At 40.6% G+C, this 13,184-nt stretch overlaps 1 protein-coding gene across 1 annotated transcript; it reads left to right on the forward strand.

Moving 5' to 3' along the window:
- The first annotated feature begins 6,590 nt into the window (after nt 1–6,590).
- On the forward strand, nt 6,591–9,797 carry LOC126719771 (uncharacterized). The gene has a single exon (XM_050422288.1). The coding sequence runs from the start codon at nt 6,591–6,593 to the stop codon at nt 9,795–9,797; it is 3,207 nt and encodes a 1,068-aa protein (XP_050278245.1).
- Nucleotides 9,798–13,184: the final 3,387 nt, after the last annotated feature.

Raw genomic sequence — 13,184 nt, forward strand, 5'->3', positions numbered from 1 at the left:
AAACACATTAAAATTACTATATATAGGGTTATAGAAATTTTTTTGTGCAAACATATTAAATATAAAAATTAAATATATTATTATAGAGTCTATTATAGTGCGTTTTCAATAGATATGCTACATAGTATAGCACAAGGAAGTCAATATCATATCCGAGACCATTTCAGTTTGATAAAAAAAACGAAATATTTCGATACCGATTAATACCGGTGTACGATTTCGGTTTATCTCTAATTTTTTATATTCATTATTCAAAATCTATATAATTTGTTGCAAATATTTAAAATGATAATTTACATATATGTTTAACCTTTTGATTAAAGTGTCAATTCATTAATAATAAATAAAGAGTTGTGCTAGGGCCACATAAATGGGCACAATTTTGTACTACAACTCGCCACATGATGAGTTGTAATTGGCAAAGATGTGTCAATGGGCCATGTGAGAACATACTTTTACCAATCACAACTCACCATGTGACACAAAGTTGTGCCCATTTATGTGGTCCTAGCATAATTCATAAATAAAAGAAAATACATAGATAATACTTTTGATGATTTTTTTTTTGATGAATAATAAAAATTACCTAAAATAAATAAATAAATAAAAAAAAGGTTCACTTGGGTCAGGGCACACTTCCACAGTTTTAACAAAAGGTAAAAGTCTCTTCTTTGATGAAAAGTAAAAGCAATAGGCAAAGAAAGTTCAAAGAAACATTAGTCAGTAAGAACAACACGTAGACTATCATGAGAAATCAATAGGTGGACTATCATGCATCAATGAATTGAAACCAATACAACAGGTGGACAATCATGCAAAACCAGTAAATTGCCAAAAACATGAGAAAACAACAGGTGGACCATCATTTATACATCAAGTAAGACCAATACAACAAGTGGATAACATGCATCCATTAAATATAACCAATACACATGTAGACAAAACAATTAACATCAAATTCTCAGAATATTTAACACCACCTATTCCTTCGTTAACTATTTTGTAAGGTCATTTATCTATTCCCTACAGATAAATAATAAATAAAGTGCAGCTCATTAATAATAAATAAAGAGTTGTATTAGAACCACATAAATGGGCACAATTTTGTATTATAACTCGCCGCATGACGAGTTGTAATTGGCAAAGATGTGTCAATAGGGCATATGAGAACATACTTTTACCAATCACAAGTCACCATGTGACACAAAGTTGTGCCCATTTATTTGGTCCTAGCATAATTCTTAAATAAAAGAACATACATAGATAATACTTTTGATGGTTTTTTTTTTTTTTTTTGGATGAATAATACATAGATAATACTTAATAGATTTCATGGTGATAATTATATTAATAATTGTAGTAATAATAAGTTTGTAGTTGTAGACCGCAGATCACTTGTTACACTTCTACACTTTTAACAAAAGGTAAAGTCTCTTCTTTGATGAAAAGTAAAAGCAAAAGGCATAGAAAGTTGAAAGAAACATTAGTCAGTAAGAACAACACGTAGACTATCATGAGAAATCAATAGGTGGACTATCATGCATCCATCAATTGAAACCAATACAACACGTGGACAATCATGCAAAACCAGTAAATTGCCAAAAACATTAGAAAACAACAGGTGGACCATCATTTATACATCAAGTAAGACCAATACAACAGGTGGACAACATGCATCCATCAAATATAACCAATACACACGTAGACAAAACCATTAACATCAAATTCTCAGAATATTTAACACCACCTATTCCTTCGTTAACTATTTTGTAAGGTCATTTATCTATTCCCAACAGATAGCAGAACACCTTCCTAATGGTGATTGCATTATTGTAAGAAAAGTTGAAATAATTTGTAACATAAGCTTCAACATATTAAAGGAGTTTTTGTTTCCTTTTCCTCTTTTGTCGATCTGCAATAGGTGTGAGCTGTACATCACTTGCATCATTTATTGGATTAGCATCTTTTTCACTTGGTAAGTTCTTGTCAGAATCATTTGTAGCATCGCTCATATAATACTGTTAAAAGAATATGGTGTAAATTTTATTCTAATATGAATAAGTTACATTAAAAATATCTAATTTTTTTATTTAAATTTAATATAAAAGTACTCACATCAGTTATTTGATCAAGTTTAACTGAATTGTCAATCTGCATAACAGGATCAAAAACTTTCTTTACTGTGTAGATCTCCCATCCTTGTTTGAGGTTATAATCATTGAGTTCCAATTGGAAGACAAATGTTTTCCCAATAAGGTTTGCTATTTGCATAGTGTAGAGAGGGAAAATTCTCGACCTATCACAAGCTAACACATCACATTACCAAGTCCACAAAATACAGCCAATTACAGAACACCATGTATTGCTGCTAGGTTTTGCTATCACTATTCAGAAGCCAACAGAAATTTGCCAAGTGTCATGTAAGAGCCAATCACGCATCAGCGCACGTGTAAGCGATGACTCAAGCAGCCTCGCACGTGTAAGCGATGACTCAAGCAACCTCACACGTGTAAGCGATGACTTAAGCGGACCAATCAAGCTGTGACATGTGTCACCAATCAAGCTCCGCCACGTGTCGCTCACCCACCCCAAAACTCCTATAAATAGAAGCCTTCTTGAGACATTTAGAAGGACTAGAATTCAGAAGAAAAGAAGCTTTGCGAAGATCAAGCCTCAAAGCCTTCAAGAACTTCAAGAACTTCAACCCCAAAATCGAAGAACATTCGAAGCAGAATCATCCAGATCATCTGCCTAGATCCTAAAGTTCACGGGAATCAAGCCAAAAGTGTCCGAAAACATCAACAAATTACAAATCATTGAAGCTCAACGGATTCAAGCCTCTAAAGCTCTGAAGAACTTCCATCACAAACCTAAGAAGACGAAGAACGCACGAAGAACACGAAGAACGCGAAGAACAAAGGATTTCTAAACAAGCTCATAGCCAGAGATTCATTGTAATTCCGTTTCAGTAATCTTCGATCCATCCCTCAACCAAATTAAAGGATATTTTGTGTTCAAGTCAAATCCACATTACCATAATCTAATCAATAAGTTTTGCAAGGAGATCGAATCAGAGGATCACTCTTTTGTAATTCCAGAGAATTGTACCACACAATCATCAATACAAATTCGCACTTTGTGAAACTATTTTACTTGTTTGATTTATTTCGAACTAGAAATTTAGTTGCTTACAAATTCTAGCACGCCCAGTGGGACCTCTCTGCCTCTCATCTCTTTCTCCTTCAAAAGAAAAGAAATTTGATTTGCTACTAGTCTCAATGGCCTCTAGCAAGAATGTCCGAAAATCAATGGTCGATGATTCCAGTGCTGATGATTATGTCGGCCCAATCACTCGCAGTCGATCCAAAGCTCTTGATCGACTTCAACCCCAACCAACCATCTCTCTAGACTTTCTTGCAAATAGGAAGGCTACCACTAAGGATTCATCTGTCTCGAAAGATTTCGAGATCAATAATGAATCATCCCTAACAAAAACCTTTTCTATCAACTCTTCACCTGTGATGAGAAACTTAAGGAGTGAAGTACCACTGACTCATCCTGTTTCATCATTTTCTCCGTCATCTATAGAGGTCATGCCAGTAATGATGACTAACACCTCTACCATGGAAGAAAAAATGGCTGAAATGGAACAAAGGGTCATCCTTCTCACAAAGGCACTTGAAGAAAAGGATGTCAAAATTGCAACCCTAATGAACAAGCTGGAGGTACAAGATTCGGGTGAATCAAGTCTTGGCCCTGAGCACCCACCTGGCTTTACCTTCAAAGGAGAAAATGCCAGGGGTGATAAAGAAAAAAGAGGTGAAGGCACTTCTCAACACGGACATTCCGCCTCAATGGCCTCGATATCTGTCCAACAACTGCAGGATATGATTACAAATACCATTCGGGCACAATATGGAGGTTCTTCCACAAGTTCTCTCATATATTCCAAACCCTATACAAAACGCATTGATAACATGAGAATGCCAAATGGGTATCAACCTCCCAAGTTCTTGCAATTCGATGGCAAAGGAAACCCTAAGCAACACATTGCTCACTTTGTAGAAACTTGCGAGAACGCAGGGACTCAAGGAGGCCTCTTTGTAAAGCAGTTTGTCCGTTCATTAAAGGGGAATGCCTTTGATTGGTATACAGACTTAGAGCCCGAGTCAATCGATAGCTGGGAACAACTTGAAAGGGAATTTCTCAACCGATTCTACAGCACATGACGCACGGTAAGCATGATGGAGCTTACCAATACTAAACAGTGGAAGGATGAGCCCGTCGTTGATTATATCAATCGGTGGCGTTCTTTAAGTCTAGATTGCAAGGATAGACTTACTGAAATATCTGCTATAGAGATGTGCATCCAAGGGATGCATTGGGGACTTCTTTACATTCTTCAAGGAGTAAAGCCCCGAACATTTGAAGAGTTGGCAACTCGTGCACATGACATGGAATTAAGTATTTCTAGCCATGGAAATACGAAACCTCCCGTACCTGAAGAAAGGAAAGAAAGACGGGAAATAAGGAAAAATGACAGGAATGCGAAAAGTAATATCAAAGACTCAATGAATGTCAATCCTGCCCCAGTCAAAATTTCAACAAAAAATGTGAAGGCCAATGAAAAGAGGCCTGAAGGAGGTCAACAACGTGAGACGCGTCGCTCATCACTTAAGGAATGGGAACAAAAGGTCTATCCTTTCCTAGACGCCGATATGCCTGAAATGCTAGAACAACTGCTCAAATTGAAATTAATTGAATTGCCAGAATGCAAACGACCGGAAGAGATGAGAAAAGTTGATGACCCGAACTATTGTAGGTATCATCGCATCATAAGTCATCCAATCCAAAAATGCTTTGTTCTTAAAGAACTCATCATGAAGCTAGCCAAGGAAAGGAAAATCGACTTGGATTTTAATGATGTTGCTCAGTCAAACCTGGTCACATTTTCTTGTGGGTTACCTAGTTCCCTGTCTCCAAATACTAAGCAAGAGGCAAATACCACGCTCATCCATTTTGGTTCTCTAGAACCGGTTCAAGTTCAGCTCTCACAAAAAGCACCTCATTATAATGCAAACGATGATAAAAGGTCAACGACGGATGAGGAAGAAGGTTGGACAATGGTTGTTCGCAAGAGATGGAAGAAGAAACGAGCATTCCCTCTTCATTTGATCACCCAAGAGTCCAAAAGAGTACAAAACCAGATTCAGCCTTGGTCAAAAAGAATGAGTGATAAAAGGCAAGGGAGACTGGGAACAAAAGTGTATGAAGATTCAGCACAAACCCGAAAATCTCGAAAGCTCGTCACATTAGAAGAATTCTTCCCCAAAAAATTCTTTCAAAATGACTCAGCCGAGGCCGTCCACACAGTTTCTCGTTGCGAAATCCAGGACGAAAAGGAGGACGTTGACCATGGTGATCCAAAAGAAACCTTGTCATCTTTGGAGGAACTCCAATCTCAGGTCGATGAAGTTAAACCCTTGCAATCCTCCACACCACCAAAAGAAGTGCTCACCCAAACTCTTGAGGAGCCAGAGATATACGCCCCTCATACCATTACACTTCAACAAACACAAGAATGTTACGCATGCTCTCCAGACTTAACCTTCACTGATGAGGATCTATTGTTAGGCTCTAAGCCCCACAATCGCCCACTCTATGTCTCTGGTTATGTTCGTGAACAAAGGATCGAGCGTATCCTTGTTGATGGAGGTTCAGCCGTTAACATACTTCCAAAAATGACCATGAAACGACTGGGTTTTACTATGGAAGAATTATCACACAGTCGTTTGGTCATCCAAGGTTTTAACCAAGGAGGACAACGTGCAATCGGCCTGATCCACCTAGAATTAACCATTGGAGAATTGAAAAGCAGCGTCTTGTTCCACGTCATTGACGCTAAGACGACCTACAACATGTTGTTAGGACGTCCTTGGATCCATGAAAATGGAATAGTGCCATCAACTTTGCATCAATGCTTCAAGTTCTTTCAAAATGGAATAAAAAAGGTCGATGCCGATTTAAAGCCTTTTGCAGAAACCGAAGCTCATTTTGCTGATGCAAAATTTTATGCAAAAGAAGACATTTCTAGCGAGATTCTTCCAGTTGAGATCCCGTCTATGAAAAGTAAACAGGATGAAAAGGAGCATGTTAAATTCATCGCCAAAAAGGACATTTCTTCCCCAAAGAAAGGCCCAGAGCCCTTCCTCCAGTATATACCATTATCACATCGCAAAAATGGACAATCACCATTCGCGGAATGCCTTCAACCTACAAAAGACATGGGGAGACCTGCAAAGCTCACGATGGAGGATGTAGCCATATTGAAAGAAAATCATGTCATGCCTTTAACTTCATCCACAAACCCTTTGCCCTCGAAGCCGTTAAATGGATTTGTGAGGTCTTCGTAAAGTCCGATAGAGCATGGTATTCTACCAAGTGAGCGGACGAAAGAATGGTTCGACCCAAAGGCATATAGGCTGTTAGCCAAAGCAGGCTACGATTTCTCAAAACAAGAAGACTTAGGGAAGCTAATTCCAGAAGCCACCGGAGAAAAGATGCATGGCCTTAGCAAAACACAAAGGAAAATGCGGCTTGAAGGGCATGAAATTCATATCCCAAAGACCGGATTAGGTTATACTCCCGAACAACCAGCTCAGATATGGATCAAGAAAAAAAGCGATCCTTCGAGTTCCCAATACATAACGGTGGAGGTCGGCGAAAGTTCAAATCAAAGAGAAGACCATTCTTCACCCCATGTCTCAGTGTTTGATTGCATCGAGGCCTCATCATCACAAATCACAGTGTTCGACAGGTTAAATACAACTTGTTTAACACCAAATCGGGACACTCTTGCTTGTAAATCAGTCTTTGATCGACTGGGGGCAACGAAAAGGCCTATTGATAGTCATTCTCAAAGTTCAATAAACTTTGACGTTCAAGGGGAGAAGAAAGCCAATGATGAGATTCGCAGTAGCATTCCTTCACGCATGAAACGTAACTTTACCTTGGAGATCAACACTAAAGGATCGCTCAAAGTCAAAAGACGAATGATTGTACATACAAGTCAGTCACACGTCCATGATGAGGAAATTGAAGAGGTATCATCCTCGTTTCATATTACAATAGAAGAGGGTACACTGTCAGATGCTGAAACGACCAATGAAGAGGTCGATGAAGCTCCTCCAGCCTTGGAAGATGGAGGACAAGCTACAGTTGATGAACTTAAAGAGATCAATTTAGGAACTGTTGAAGAACCCCGGCCAACTTTCATTAGTGCACTTCTCACCCCTGAAGAAGAAGAAGGATACCTCAAGCTCCTAGTAGAGTACAAAGATGTGTTCGCTTGGACTTACAAGGAAATGCCTGGGCTCAATCCGAGTATTGCTCTACACCATTTGGCAGTAAAGAGGGGCGTGCGCCCAGTCAAACAAGCTCAAAGACGCTTTCGGCCAGAGCTTATCCCTCAAATAGAAACCGAGGTCAATAAGCTCATTGAAGCAGGCTTCATTCGTGAAGTGCAATACCCGGAATGGATCACTAACATCGTCCCTGTCAAAAAGAAGAATGGACAAATCCGAGTGTGCGTTGACTTTCATGATTTGAACAATGCATGTCCCAAGGATGATTTTCCATTACCCATTACTGAGGTCATGGTTGATGCCACTACTGGTCATGAAGCTTTATCTTTCATGGATGGATCTTCAGGTTACAACCAAATTCGAATGAATCCTAAGGATGAGCAGCTTACAGCTTTCCATACTCCTAAGGGAATCTACTGTTACAAAGTAATGCCTTTTGGACTAAAGAATGCTGGTGCTACTTATCAGCGGGCCATGCAGAAGATCTTTGATAATGTACTTCATAAATACGTGGAGTGTTATGTCGATGATCTGGTGGTTAAAACAAAAAGGAGGGAAGACCATCTGGCAGATCTACGATCCGTGTTCAGCCGCCTGAGAAAGTATCAGCTTAAGATGAACCCCCACAAATGCGCTTTTAGCGTAACATCTGGAAAATTTCTTGGTTTCATTGTGAGGCACCGCGGTATTGAAATTGACCAGTCCAAAATTGAAGCAATCCAGAAAATGCCAGAGCCCAAGAATCTGCGAGAACTTAGAGGCTTGCAAGGAAAACTGGCCTACATACGACGATTTATCTCGAATTTGGCTGGTCGATGTCAACCTTTCAATAGATTGATGAAAAAGGATGTGCACTTTGAATGGGATGAGGCTTGCAGCAATGCTTTTGCACGCATCAAAAGATACTTACTTAATCCTCCAGTTTTAGGTGCTCCCATCCCAGGAAAGCCTTTGGTGTTGTATATTGCGGCCCAAGAAAGGTCTCTAGGTGCTCTTATGGCGCAAGAAAATAAAGAGGGGAAAGAAAGAGCCCTTTATTATCTAAGTCGAACTCTCAATGGGGCTGAATTAAATTATTCTCCTATTGAAAAGATGTGCCTCGCTCTTTTCTTTGCCATAGACAAACTGGAGCACTACATGCAAGCATATACAGTCCGTTTGATAGCAAAGGCGGATCCGATCAAATATGTCCTCTCCAGGCCAGTGGTTTCGGGTCGTATAGCTCGATGGGCAGTCTTGCTACAACAATATGACCTTGCATACATTCCACAAAAAGCTGTCAAAGGACAAGCATTGGCAGATTTCTTAGCTGATCACCCAGTTCCATCTGATTGGGAGTTCTCTGATGATTTCCCGGATGAAGATGTGTTTTACATTGAAGAAATGCCACCATGGATTATGCTTTTCGATGGGGCTGCACGTCGAGAAGGAGCGGGGGCAAGTGTAGTGTTTGTTTCTCCACAAAGACAAATACTTCTGTACTCGTTCTCATTAAGCGAACTTTGCTCTAACAATGTAGCTGAATATCAAGCATTGATTATTGGTCTACAAATGGCCATTGAGATGGGCATAGCGCAGCTTGAGATCTTTAGGGACTCCAAATTAATTATTAACCAAATCTTGGAGCAATATGACGTCAAGAAAGAAGACCTCATTCCCTATTGCAAATATGCGAAGAAGTTGCTAGCAAATTTCGAGGCCATCACATTGGAGCATATACCAAGGAAGGAGAATAGACAGGCCGATGCTTTAGCTAATTTGGCTATTGCCTTAGCATTATCCCAAAAAGAGACAACTAAAGTCGCTATTTCCCAAAGGTGGGTGGTACCTCTTCTGGTTGAAAAAGAAGAAGAAGAGCAAGCCAACATCATTTCTGTATGCCTTGTCGAAAAAGAAGATTGGCGACAAGTGATCATTGAATACCTTCAACATGGAAGACTCCCTGATGATAAACGCCACAAGACCGAAATTCGGCAGAGGGCTGCTCGATTCATTTACTATAAAGACACTCTCTTCCGCCGTTCATTTGATGGATTGTTTCTCCGTTGCTTAGGAGAGGAGGAGGCTAAACAAGCCTTAGAGGAGGCTCATTCTGGAATATGTGGCGCACATCAGTCAGGTCCTAAGTTACATTATAGGATCAAACGAATGGGTTACTATTGGCCCACAATGGTGCAAGATTCTATGGAATGCGCTAAGAAGTGCGAAGCTTGTCAATATCACGCGAACTTCATCCATCAGCCGCCAGAACCTCTACACCTAACTGTAGCTTCTTGGCCTTTTGATGCATGGGGTCTTGATGCAATAGGGCCATTACCAAAGTCATCCGGTGGCCACTTGTACATCTTGGCCACAACTGACTACTTCTCAAAATGGGCGGAAGCTGTACCCCTTAGGGAAGTGAAGAAAGAAACGGTGGTCAATTTCATTTGAACTCACTTAATCTATCGGTATGGTGTCCCTCGATATATCATAACTGATAATGGCAAACCATTCTACAATAGGCTGATGACAGAGCTATGCGAGAAGTTTGAATTTAAACAATACAACTCCTCCATGTACAATGCCCCGGCAAATGGACTAGCTGAAGCATTTAACAAAACACTTGGCAGTTTGTTGAAAAAAGTGGTATCCAAGACAAAGCGAGACTGGCATGAAAGAATCGGAGAAGCATTATGGGCATATCGAACAACATTTCGAACGCCTACTCAAGCAACGCCATATTCTCTTGTCTACGGAGTGGAAGCCGTCCTTCCTTTAGAACGCCAAATCCCATCATTACGGATTGCCATTCAAGAAGGATTGACTGGAGAAGAAAATGCCAAGCTCAGGTTGCAAGAATTAGAGGCACTTGATGAAAAAAGGCTTGAGGCCCAACAACGCCTTGAATGCTATCAAGCTCGTCTTTCAAGCGCATTCAATAAAAGGGTCAAACCATGATCATTCCAAGTTGGTGACTTAGTCCTCGCCGTTCGAAGACCTATCATCACAACTCATCGTACAGGCAATAAGTTCACTTCAAAATGGGATGGACCTTATGTTGTGCAAGAAGTCTACACCAATGGAGCTTACAAGTTGATTGATAATGATGGTGTAAGGATCGGCCCCATCAATGGGAAGTTCCTCAAACGCTTCTATGCTTGAAAATCAAGGTGTGCTCCTCGGTAAGAGCTTAAACTACCCACCATAATGCTGCAAGGGTACATGATGTCTTTCCATTACCTTTGAAAACGTACAAATAAAGAAAAATGAATCCCACTCTATGTCACCATTTGCGGGTGTGGCGTAGTGGTTGGATGCCTATGTCGCCCTTGAGGCCAAGGTCTCAAGTTCGATTAGTGGTGATACCCACTATGCGCAATTGGTACCCATGAAATACCGTGGGGTGTAGGGCGAGGATTACACACGTGAGCCCTCCTTTTTTTTTTTTGCCAAAGAAAACAAGATTGATCTAGACTTCAATGAAGTTGTCGGGTCAAACCATGTGATCATTGCTTAGGATGTACTTCCAACTCTCAAGCAGGGGGCAAGCACTAACCAAGCTCACAAGTTGATCAACAAGGACGATGCAAGGATTGGCCCCATCAATGGGAAGTTCCTCAAATGCTTCTATGCTTGAAAGTGTACCAATAAGGAGAAATTAATCTCACTCCATGTCAACAATTGCGAGTGTGGCATAGCGATTGGACGCTCGTGTCACCCTTGAGGCCCTCTCGGGTTTGATCAGTGGTGATACCCACTATTACACACTGCGCCCCCCTTTTTCTTTTTTTTTTGCAAAAACACCTAAAAAAAAAAACAAAAATCTTTTGAACTACGTGATGACTTGATCCCTCTCCGGGGTACGTAGGCAACTTAGTATCTTTTGCTGAGTTCAGTCACGCACTAAAAAAAAAATGAAGGAACAGAGAATAAAGTCTCCTTTATTGATTGACGAAAGGAAAATAGTACAAGAGGAAAGCATGATGACATGTATGAAGGGAATTAAAACGAAAGAAATTATGACATCCATTTCAAATCTTTCAAGCTAGAACGATTATCTTCCAGAAGGACTCGTATCTTCTCTAAAGCCTCCATATCCTGGTCTTCAAGAACGGGGGCAGATTTGACTTCTTCAAGTTGTTCTTCTAAGTCTTGCACAACATTGTCTTGTTCAACTTGATGAGTCTCAATTTGAGAAAGCGATTGCTCTAGTTGGACGAGCTCGGTCTTCAGGTCAACCGTCCTCAATCTAACAGCATCAAGTTCGGTCTTCAAAGATGCTTTTTTCTGCGATGCTTCAGAAAGGAGGAATTCAACTTCAGTCTGGCGTTGAGATAAGATAACAGGACTTGGTCGTTTGTTCAAAAATTCCTTCATTTTCAAATAGTCTGCGATACCCTCACAATATTTGTCAACATTCTCACGCAAGTGCTGAGGGTCCACTCCAAGACTTTCAACCCCACTATAAATTTCATGTACTTCAGCTCGTGGGAGGAGGGTGTCTACAGAAAGATTCGAAAGCCTGTTTAGAAGAACATCTCCTAGCATAGAAGCCCCTTTCCTACGCACGGAGGAAATATGCGCCTTGGCTTGAAACACAGAGACTTCCGGAGGTTTAGTCGGTTGCAGGGATGGGAGATGTGCCCTTTCTGTCTCAATCGGAAATCTGGACGACGCGCCAACATCAACAAACTTACACCCCCTGAGATCTAAACTCTTCGCAGATGGCTTTGAAATAGAAGACTCACTGTTTGCAAGAAGATGCGCATGATTAATAGAATTCTCTGCATCAACGCCCTCCATTGGACTCTTCGAATGTTTCCAATTGGAGCCTAGGTCATTACACACCTCCTCTTCAGAAATTTTACTGGCATCCCTAACTGGTACAACAAATGGACCTTTGGTGCTTTGACTGCAAGTGACTTCGATATGTTGAGATGAGTCCTTTGAATGATTACCATCTTCAAGACGACGTCGTACAAACTTTGACAAAGGCTGTGGAATGTATGGATCTTGTAGTTCCCTCTTTCCCTTCTGAGGTTTGTTAAATGTTACTAGCTTAACAGGGAAGGAGGCGATGTCAGCAAGAAGATCTGTTCCTTTGGTAAAATCATTTCCGCATACCCTTTCCCACCATTGTTTGTAGCTATGTCTGACTCGACTTCCAAAGTCGGTGGCAAAAGCTGAAATGAGTATCTTAGAATCTGTGTTGCATCGAGTGAAGGATTGGTAGAATTGGCACAGGTCTTTTAAAGAACCAGTATGAATTTCTTCCTTCAAATCGCCTGGAATGTCTTGATGAAATCCAAAACACCGACTGAATCTGTGAGGACTATATGGCTCTACAATATGTTGATCTTCACATCGAAGTGACAAGTACCCCGAGCGTAGGCTCATAAAGTAGTCAAACTTCTGAATGGATAAATGATCATTGTCAATAAAAGTCTGGTCGTAGTTTTTCTTGAAAGCAGTTCGGTGCCAAAGAAAGTTGGTGGCGTTTCGTATGTGCTTGCGTGCAGAGAATTCATTGAACGGAGAGGCATAGCCCACACCAGAATATTTAGTCATCAAAGCATCAGATGGTTTATCATGGGTAAGGCGATTGCTTCGGAAGAAATGACCTACCCAGGCATAAACGTAATGGATGGCAAAACTAGCTCCAGACTTGCTCGGGTAGGAGAGGAAGAAATAGTGTTAAGTCCACGATAAATGCTAGCCAATACTGGGGAAGCAAGGCCGAATGAACGACCATTAGCTATGGAACTAGCAATCTTGAAAGTGCCTGGACGAATACTGTTCTGATCCTTGATAGGAAAGACAAATATGCACAGCCAACAG

This window comes from Quercus robur, chromosome 3 (assembly GCF_932294415.1).
Source record: "Quercus robur chromosome 3, dhQueRobu3.1, whole genome shotgun sequence".
Classification (NCBI taxonomy): domain Eukaryota; kingdom Viridiplantae; phylum Streptophyta; class Magnoliopsida; order Fagales; family Fagaceae; genus Quercus; species Quercus robur.

Coding starts and splice junctions, on each gene's coding strand:
- LOC126719771 (XM_050422288.1), top strand. CDS start 6,591: ATGCGGCTTGAAGGGCATGAAATTCATATCCCAAAGACCGGATTAGGT.